General features: G+C 44.3%; 1 protein-coding gene across 1 annotated transcript in view; it reads right to left on the bottom strand.

Moving 5' to 3' along the window:
• Positions 1-313: 313 nt before the first annotated feature.
• TSPAN2 (tetraspanin 2) overlaps positions 314-10,361 on the bottom strand; it is an 18,524-nt gene continuing 8,476 nt past the window's right edge. Inside the window, exons 2-7 of the mRNA XM_005428107.2 lie at positions 6,227-6,324; positions 5,727-5,801; positions 5,115-5,216; positions 3,854-3,928; positions 3,038-3,121; positions 314-1,519 (exon numbers count right to left, since the gene is read on the bottom strand). Of these exons, the coding sequence (XP_005428164.1) occupies positions 1,454-1,519; positions 3,038-3,121; positions 3,854-3,928; positions 5,115-5,216; positions 5,727-5,801; positions 6,227-6,324 (500 nt within the window). The 3' untranslated portion in view covers positions 314-1,453. The remainder of the gene's footprint in view (positions 1,520-3,037; positions 3,122-3,853; positions 3,929-5,114; positions 5,217-5,726; positions 5,802-6,226; positions 6,325-10,361) is intronic.

The raw sequence follows: 10,361 nt of genomic DNA on the forward strand, positions 1-10,361 counted from the left end.
AGCAAAAAGCTGTTCTCTGAAATGGTGAATTATCTTGAGTAAGCCAAAAATTACGAGATCCTGAGCCTTTGATGTAACTTATTTTTCTGGGGACAGCCTTTCTCCCTTCTAGGCTGGTTCAAAAGGAACATTCTCTTATGAATAAATATGACAAATAGAAAAATTAAGATATAGAAAAAAACAATGTAAACGCAAGCCCTGAGGTATTTCAAGCACACAGTGTAATTTTTATACCTGACAATCTAATTTATACCTATGCAATCTAAAGGTGCCAGTAAGAAAACTTACTTCATGGCTCTGCAAAAATGTCCCATCTTTCTTTCCTGCCTTCTGCCCCCTGGAAGGGGCGAGAGGTTGAGGTAAGAGCCCCGTGGAAGCTGTGATAGTCACAGAAGCAGAAACTGAGGATATTAAAGTGCTGTGTGTCTTTTTCTGACCACTTTTGTTCTTTGTTTGGCTTCCACAGGCCAGTTAGATTCTCCAGAGATCTGACAAAGGGGCTGCTTGTCTGGACCTAGGCTCCACTCCTGCACCAGTTTGTAGCCACAGTGAGGCTTTTGGGATAAAGGGGCTGCTGAATCTGGATTTTAGTGGCCCCTTCAACTCACAGTTGGGTTTTTTGGTCTATCTCAGCCTAGCTTGGGAAGCTTAAGCACACTTTGCACTGCAGTTTGCCTGGTCTTGCCAGCTTCCCACTTCTTTCCCCCTCTTCCTTTAGCCTGGATCTCCTTGGATGTGTTTTCTCCCCCAGAGCTTTCTGCATTTGCATGAAGGGTCCAGTCCTACAAAAAATAAATACCCAGTCTCTGCATGACAGTGAAGTCAGTGGGTCTACTCTTCAAGTTTGCTGGAGCAGACCCTTAGGCATTAATTGTTTTTTTAAATAAAGTACAATTTTATTACTTCTGCTCTGTTTGGGCTTTGGAAAATAAAGTCACAAAATGGATCATAGGTCTTACTTTTTACAATGGCATTTGTGCCTCTGCTAATTCTTGGCAAACAGGGGCTCGGTGTGAGAAGGTTCTGAGCACGGTGTCCCTGGGGGATGTGCACACACAACGTGTTCCATCTGCAGATATTTACCTGGACAGGTGCTGCACATCCAGGGACCTGCTCACATCCAGAGGTCTTTGTAAGGAGACACATGCATATGCTTACACAAAGTCTATACATGTGTAAACTCTTAATTGCACATATACAAACATTAAAAATCAAATTAGTCTTAGATGCACCTTTGCTCTTTTTTCATTAAAAAGGACATTTTAAACCCCTTTTTTTGTTCACTTCAGTTTTACTGTAACTAATACAATTCACCTGATCACCTAACGGGATATTTTCCTCTCAGTATGTTAAAACACTGATTAAAATGCATTACAATTATTAAATTGGGTAGAAGAGCACTTCTTGTAAGCTTAGTCTGGAACTCCTGGGGCATAGTTGTGCAGTGACAGTTTTAGATCATTTCTCTCATGTTACGGATGGTACAGCACAGAACCATGCTGAATATCATGCCAAAGATCTAGAAGAGAAGGGATGTGATTTAGGGATCCACTTACAAAACAGTTATAAAACAATTTGCATATCAGACAATCTGAAGGTCCCTGTGGCAGAGTAGTGACTGCTTCCATCTACAAACCCCAAAACATCAGACACTAAACATGGAGGAGTTTTCATTGATTTTATCACACTGGTTTCACTGTTTTGTTCTATATGTCCAGCCAAGCACAACTGCCCCAAATATTAATGTTACTAACATCAATTTCAGTCACACAATAACTGGTGATAATGATATCGGTGGTATCCTGGTATTTCACTGGAGTGTTCTGAGTGTCAGAATGCTTCTACATGGAATAGGACACACATTAGAGTAAGAGCAGAGGGTGATTGCAGAGCCCCCAGAGCTGGTGCTGAGCTCTGAGTAGTTCCTGTGCTGAAGAGCAAGACTGTGCATTAAATGTAAACCCTCACTCATGTCAGGGAACTTGGTCAGCAGAGGGAATGATAAAAGCAGAGAACAGTGGGTGTTGCCAGAGGCTCTGCTTTGTGCCACAGGTCAGTTCTCCAAAGCAGCTGCCTCCCGAGCCTGCACTGCTAAAGGTGTGAGATGGGCAGGTAAAGCACGGGGTTCATGTCCCCTCCCCACACATGTCCCTAAGGATGGGCACAGCTGAGCTCTCACAGCCCAGCAAGTGGCAGAAACAAGAACAGAAAAAGGTGCAGGTGCATTTCTGCTGCTGAGGAGGTTGTGGTCACTTCAGGACCTTCACTGTGTCTGAGGTGGGGATCCAAGGGGAGATGATCCCAGTTCTGGTGCGTCCTTGATGTTATTGATCTCTGTCCCACCCCCACTGTATTTTTGAGTCCCTTCCTGTTTCATACAAACCCCAGGATTGTTCAATATGGACACCATGGTTTCTGTTACCTGCAGAAACCCTTCAGCTGCTTTTCAGTGTCCACTGTGAATGTCCTGCTCTTCCCAGCAGCTAAGGGAATGTTTCTTTACTCATACTGTGGCTCCTCATGCTGCTGGGGTCTGAGTCTGAAGGAAGTCATGGCACAGACGTGCTGGAAAAGCCTTGTGCTAAAGCCTTGTGAGCCCCAGCCTGCCGGTCCTGCTGTGTCCTTGGGACAGGGTGACATCTGTTGGTCACAGCTCTAGCTCTCTATTCCTCATGAAAACTAAGGAATGTATCCTAAAGGACTGAAAGCATCAGACTGCAGTTGTTTTGGAATACAGTAAATGCTGCTACAGCTTTTTTCCTTTCTAGTTTGGTTCATGTGCACTCTGCTCTCGTACTCATAGAATAAAAGATGATTTCTATCACTTTGGACCCTGTCTAAGAACACAAAATGAACTTGAAAAGCACAGTCACACAGCTCTGCTTGCACTGATGGGGGCAATTCCCAGGGAGAAGACACACTGGAAGCAAGAAGAATTGAGGAATCTCACCAGTTGCTGAAAACACTTTCCACAAAGCTTTGAGTAAGGGACAGGGTACTGGGCTAAAGGAGAGATTGGAGAAATGGATTTACTCACTGTGATGCTAGCAATTGCAATTCCAACAATTCCAACTAAGCGCAGCTGAGTATCAATTACATTCTGAATTTCAGCCAGGCAGTTCTGTTAAAAACAAAATTAAAATATTTTTTTATGTCTGGAAATCTATATTTCAATCAATTCTATCAGCTGTTCTCACTGAGTAACAAATAAACACAGAAATATTAGTGCAGTCAGCATCCTAATTCCTGCATCTAAACCTTGGGTTTTGCTGGATCATTTTCCCAGCATCTTCCCTTTCCTGGGAAGCATCTGTACCTCTTGCCTGGAGAGGCTGACACATGCAAGTAATTTTCTTACACTCAGTTTTCTCCCTAAATTTAAACTCCTTTATATAACAGGCCATGCTAAATCAGGAGGTTTGGTGCTTCATTTTGACATTGAACTCACAAGCAGATTCCAGAAAACACAGAAATTACAGAAATATCTTTCTTGACACCAATGAAGTTTCTAGTCAGGAGGCTCCATGCATTACTAAGGTGGGCACTTGCTAAGATCCAGCCTCCATGGGGAATTTGGGATCCTGTTCTGTTCCCTCCTGCTCCCTTTTCCTTTCAGATGGTGCAATATTGTCTCAGCTACCATAGGATGCCACAAACAGGTGGCATGACTGAGGGCATTATGACCTCCAGCTTAATTCTGCCTCCACTCTGCTCCATTCCATAAGGAATTTCATGCTCGAATTTGCAAGGTAAAAAGAACTACTTCCTTTCTTTTACTTACAGAATGTCTCCAATTTTACTAAAGACCTGACATGAAGAAGTGATTAGAACAAGCAGGACAGAGGACACTTGCCTTTGGCAGCTGGATGTTCTCTGGACAGGGTAATCCTGTTTGTTGTTCCACATTACCTTTACCACAGCACTGGAGCTGCATGAGAGAGAGATGGAGGATCAAAGAGGGGAAACCACAGACTGTTCCATAATGAAAATCAGTTGTTATTTTGTCCTGGTTTAGGGACATATTTTCATACTGAAAGTGAGACAATAAATAACTAAAAAAAAGAATCTGTACAGATCAAATAATAACAACCCTATTCTCTATATTTAAACTGCTGCTTCTGGTAGAGTTCCAACTGCATGGGACAAAATTCTCAAAAATTAATTTCAATTGTGTGAGGCCACAGCAAACAGTGACATTTGTATTAAAAATGACCAGAAGAGATTTTTATTACAGTATTTCATAACAAAGCAAACAAGTGGATTTGGGAAAAGCAGATCCCTGGCTTACAAGAAAACAGGAGTTAAAGGGAGAATGCAGAAAGTTCAAATATCACATACAGAATTATGGGCAATGCACAAACAGTACAGCAGAGAATGCTGGAATTTTATTTCTGACACAACATCGTGCTGGGTTTGGAGACAGTAATAAATCAGAGTTTCAGAGGGTTTGTTTTTCCTGTTTGCCTATCTCCCACAAAATGCTTGGAATTCCTCTTTGGGTCAGAAATAAGAGCTATGGGAGAAGGACAAAAGGGTCTGAGGTTGTGAAATGTTTGTTCTAAAGAACGTGGGAATTGCTGTAAGGAGCAGCAAAGCTTGGGCTTGCTCTCCATGGGAGGCAGTGTAGATCCAGGATGGACACAAACAGGATTACAGAAGTCACAGGTTGTAACTCTGATTAAGACATTCACTTTTTGGGTGGCCTGAACTGTGTCACACATGTGTGGTCTTTCACTGACTTGGTTCAGCCACACTGTAGGTCCTGGGACACAGGTCATGTTTTCTCTGACAGATGCAGAGGGATGCAGACATTTTTCTCTCTGCATTTGCAATCTGTGGATTTCAATATCCACAAGGGCCATAACAGTCATTTCTTCTGCACACAAAGATCAGAAGCATCAGAAACTTCAAAGCCTGGCTAATTGCACTTTCAAATGTAGAGATCCAAAATTCAGAATTCTGACAGAGCCCTCAGGAAACTCTCAGGATTGTGAGCCTCTGACTGGATTTTAAGTACATTCAGTTCTATTTTGCCATACCTCAGAGGGAGGAATTCTGGATTCTAAAGGGCAGTGTGACAGTGGAGGGAGGTGTTGAGGTGGAGGAGTACTCACAGCCACGTGGTAGCGATAGATGGTACTGTTGACCTTCCCCACTGGGTTTTTCATGTAATCCTCATAAGCATCTTCATAGATTTTCTGGGCTTCTTGTATTGCCTGCAGAAATCAGACTTTCAGTGAGTTACAAATCAGTCTTACCCCCAGTCCAAGACTTTCACCTCGTGTCCTCAACCTCCAGGGCAAAAAGTCGTGCCTGGTAAACAGGTATGGTGACTCAAAAGCCAGGAGGGTTTGTGGCCTGGTGGCATTCAGAGTCAGAGTGTTCATAGGCTCTGTTCTGTGCTTTGGTTAAACACTCTGAGTTGGGCAAGTTCAGTGCCTAAATTTGTTTGCCCTTCTCCCAGGCAATGCTCTCTTTTCATACAGCTCCCCTTGATGTTCCTTCAAGGCTGAACCACACCTCAACCTTTTCTTGAACAGAGGAGGCAAAAACTTCATCCCGTTCCAAACTTGTGATAACACAAGCTGTCATTGGCGCCAGATAAGAATGACAGAGATTCTTGCAGGGAAAAGTCTCCTGGAAAGTTTTCCTATGGAAGAGCCAGGTCAGTGGGCACTGGAATCCATAACTACCCATTATTACATCAGAAGCTGTCTGCTACTTACCACTTTCTTGCCTATGAAGGCAAATACTCCAGCAGTGACCTCACCTGCAAATATCACCAACAGGCAAGCAAAGAACTGCAGAGGAAGGAGAGAATCTCACATGAGTGTGGCTTGTTCATGGGGGCTGCCAGCCAGCCCCTCATCCTCCCCTGGCCTCAACAGCCCACCCTGAACCAAAGCTCCTGAGGGGGCTCTGCACAGGGCTGCCAAGGCAGATTCCTGGTCACATTCAAACCAAGGGGAAATGGCAAAGATGTGGCTCAGAAGGAGCTTCAGGAAAATCAGAGAGTAATTCCAGGGAATACATCACAGGGGACAAGCAAGGACACCTCTGCAATTGCATGGTGGCTGCTGAGTCCAGAGACACTGGATTAGCCAATAAAAGGACATAAGACCTTTCAGGTGTTGGACTGTAAAGATCTTCCCATTAATGACACCAAGCACTGAATGCTTTGGATGGTTTCCCTGCAGAGGCCAGGCCCTGGAAAGCTTTTACTCACAGTTCCAATCAAGCACTGGGACTCCCGTGCTGCTCCACAGCACCCGAAAAATCCAACTGCTGACATGATGGCCCCTGCTCCCACCAGTACATAGAGTCCTGTGGAAAGCAGAGCCAGCAACAATTTCAGAGGGTTTCTCTCCCCAAGGTCTGCTACCTATTTCATCAGCCCCACCCACTTACAGGTATAACAGTCTCTGACTCTCACAAAACTGGTTACACAGAAAAGGTTCTCTGACCATGGGAGGAGAGCAATACTTTCTTCAGAATTCTTGGAGAATTAAATAAGACAATTTGAGATTAGCTCAGTTGGTTAGAGCATGGTGCTAAGAACAGCAACTTTGCAGGTTTGATTCCTGGATGGGCCATCCACTTAGGAGTTGGACCTGATGATCCTTGTTGGTCCATCCCTTCCAACTGAGAATATTCTGTAATAAGAATCTGGGAAGTCACAGACAAACCTTCCTAGCTGCTGTCCCAGGGACAGTTCAGTGCAGAAAGAACAAACCCCCTACCATCCAGAACCCCCTTACACCTCTGCAATGAGCAATGTAAGGCAAAAAAAGCCCAGCTTTGCTGGAGGGCTTATTCCTGGGAAACCTAGGGCTGGAAATGTGCTGTAGTGGGGGAACTGAAAGGAACATGGGAGATGGCAGCGTAGCCCCATACAGACCCCAGCTGTAAGCTGGCACCTAGAAATACTCTTATTCAACAGGTGCTTTGGTTTTATTTTTTTTGTATGGGCTTTATCTAGGACAAGAGGAAATCAGAGTACAGAGTTGTTCTTTCCTCACTTGTGAAGGTAAAGTTTTTGATCTGTGCTTAGGCAACACTTGGGATCGTGTGGGGGTCAGCTCCCACCAGAGCACAACCACGGGGCTGTGCCTTGGCTCTGGTACCGTTGGTGTAATTCTAGTCCTTGTCCTGTGCAGGATGCTGTGCCAAGCCACTGCAGGGGAAAAGAGCTTCATCTTCCTTCTCCTCGTGTCCTTCTGGTGAGGGACAGGGGAGCTGCAGGCAGAGTGCACTAGAGGGCACAGTGAGCCTTGCTCCAGCCGGGACTACCCAAGCTTCCACTGAGAGCCTTTAGTCTGCTCAGTTACCACTGTAAACATTATTATAAAATCCGACCCAGGGTTAGCACAGCTGCTGGCATTTGCTGTTAGCAGGCCTTGTGTGACCTGGACTAGAAAATCCTACAGATGACAGTTTGCAATTGCTAGGAAAATGTAAAACCAGTCAATGTTTGAGTGCAGAGCTTCCATCCAGCTGCTCTGCCTCACTGGTGCAGCCTGCTTGGGGAAGGCCAACTCCTGTCTGCTGCCCATTCACTGCCACATCAGCCTTCAGTCTCTGTGTCTATCCCAGTTATTGTGATCCTTGTCCTCCCCTCCCTCCTCCTGCCCCAGTTCCGATACACTCTGATAAACAGCAATAAAACAAGTAATATGGCTTTGCCCTACTAATTGCAATATACACGGTGCTGGGGGGATGCTGCTTGCTGTCTGTGTTGGCAGTTCTTATTCCATGTTTTCTGGATTTTTAATACTCAGCCACCTGTGACATCCTGGGACTGAGCATTCTTCAGGCTGTACTTGTACACAGATGCACAGCACTGGTTTTTACTGGAGTACAAAGATATTTATGGCTCAGGGGAGAAAGGTCATCTGGTGGAAGATGAATTGGAAAAGACAAAAAATCCTCGCTCAGGTGCAGAACCTGGTGCTCACCAGCCAAACACCAACACTGCCATTTCCTGGGATCTCCATGGTAACAAACACAGTGTAATTACAAAGATGTTTCCTGGACGTATTCAGTGTGTCACTCCCTACTCCCTGCCTGTACTTATCAGACCACTTGGCAAAGAGAAATTTGAGGAAGGACACAGGAAAGAAGTCTTCCCATTTCTTCTGGTTATTTGCAGCTAGGAAAGACAAAGCTCAGTGAGTCTAGGGGTGAGACCACTTTCAGGAATTTGGATTTGCATTTGTCAGAGAAACAGCCTGAGCATTTCACTCGAATGACTCAGAGCTAAACCACTACCTCAGTGAGAACTTCCCTTTTAAGGCGTGTTACAGGAAGAACTCACAACACTCACTAAACAAAGCTGAGCCCCACAGCTGAGCCAGCCAGGAGTTAAAATCCACCTTCTTCCATCTTCTGCTCAGGAGAATTCATCCCACTTTGTCCTTTCTCAGCCTGGGACTGCCACTTGGTGATACCCAGCTATTTCTAGATGGAAAATAATGTTGACACTTAAAATTTCCACAGAAATAATGATATTTTTACTTTTCTACTATATATACACACACATAATCTTTCACACAGGAATGAAACTTGTGATTTTGGGGTTGTCCTGAGGCCAGGACTTGGCCTTGGTTGATCCTTGTGGATTCCTTCCAATTCTGAATATTCCATGAGACACATGAAGAGTAGCTTGAAAAATGTTAAAGGGGCCAAGTTACTTCTCAGCTTGCAGTGAGAGTTTTCCCAGCACCCACATCCAGGGATGCTCAGTGGAAGATGACTTCCAGGAAGGATGTCTGCCAGAGATGGAAATGTTTTAATTTATGGCTTAAATATCTTCATGAGGGAATTTTGCCTCTTGTAGCAAAACTGTATTACAAAAGCTGCAGAGAAGACCACCACATCCTGACTGAGGCCCCACCTAACCCCTGTCACTCTCTCCCTGTCCACACCCTCCCCTTTTCTTTTTCTGTTTCTTTCTTTTCTCTTTCTTTCTCTTTGCCTCTTTTACTATTAAGTAAAATATATCAATTTTTTGGCACCAACATCTAACCTCATTTGGTTTTAATAATATTTTTGGGTAGATTTGAACATTTCTTGGTTTGATCAGTTTTGTTCACAGACCTAATTTTCTTTGCTCTTCTGTGTTTAAACCAGTTTGTAAAAGTATCAAAGCTGTAGATGCAGAAACATCCTGGATGGTGTAACTATGTAAGAAGGATCTGGTATTCCTTTTCCTAATGGGCTGTACACAGCAATGTAGGCATGTTCACCTCAAATTCTTGATAAGAACAGACCTAAATTTAAAGTAAATTTTTTCTCTCCAGAGAGAAAAAAAAGCAAAGGGTGGCAATGTCTGGCACAGAGCCCTTGGAATCCCAGCTTTAACTAAAGCCACCAAGCACTGAGAGCTGTCAGGGCCAGCAGTGCAAATCCAGACTTTTAGTGGTTAATATCACACCTTTCCTTGCAGTATCCAGTGTCAGAAGTACCTCAGCTTCACTAAAACCCATCCCTTCCTCAAAAGCAGGATGGAAAGCCTTAATCAGCTTCTCTTCATCAGCACTTCCATTGTAAAATACAAAGCCTTGGCATGGCCTCCAACTTGGCATCTACAGCGCAGCAGGGAAACAAAAAAAAAAAGTCAGTTTATAGCCACAAAATGGAACAGGTTTGAGAGCTACAAACTGACACAAAAAATTCACCACACAGCTCAACATGGCAAAAAGAAGTGTGTGAGTCAGGTCAGGATAGAGAGCTTGTTTAGGTGAGTGGAAAATGATGAGAAGACTCTCCAGCTGCAGCTTTTTGTGCAGCAGAAGGAAAAATGTACAAGGTGGAAAGGAAGCAAAGGTTTGTGGCCTTTGTGATTTTTTTCCTCTCACCTCTTGTTGCCTCTGTTGATTTCCTGCAATTCTGCTCTTTGGTCTGTGTGTGCTCATGGAGAGGAGAGAGGGCTGGCACCTAAACTGAGAGCAGGGAAAGCAGAGAGCAGGTGTGGCATCCAGGAGGGCCAAGCTGGCCCCAGAGACAGAGCTCTGCCATCTGTGATTGCAGAATATTGGAATATTTACTCCACCTGCATTTAGGACCCACAAACAGGTCACTGTCAGCCCCTGAATGCAAAGGGATGAAGAGGCACATTCCAAAGATGAAAATCCATGTGCAAATCTGACAGAAAATTGGTTGATTTAGGCAGCCACTGCACTGATTACTGAGGGGGTTCCGGAGGAAATAGGGGCTTCTTTATAACCACAAGAGGATGAAAAACAACGTGTCACGGGACTGGGGATTTTTGAACAGAGCCAATTCTCTTCATTTTTTTTAATGAGGAAATATTGAGGTTTTGGGGTGTGGTTTGTTTTTTTTTTTTGCTGTGCTGAGCCCCC

Source organism: Geospiza fortis, unplaced genomic scaffold (assembly GCF_000277835.1).
Source record: "Geospiza fortis unplaced genomic scaffold, GeoFor_1.0 scaffold391, whole genome shotgun sequence".
Classification (NCBI taxonomy): Eukaryota; Metazoa; Chordata; class Aves; order Passeriformes; family Thraupidae; genus Geospiza; species Geospiza fortis.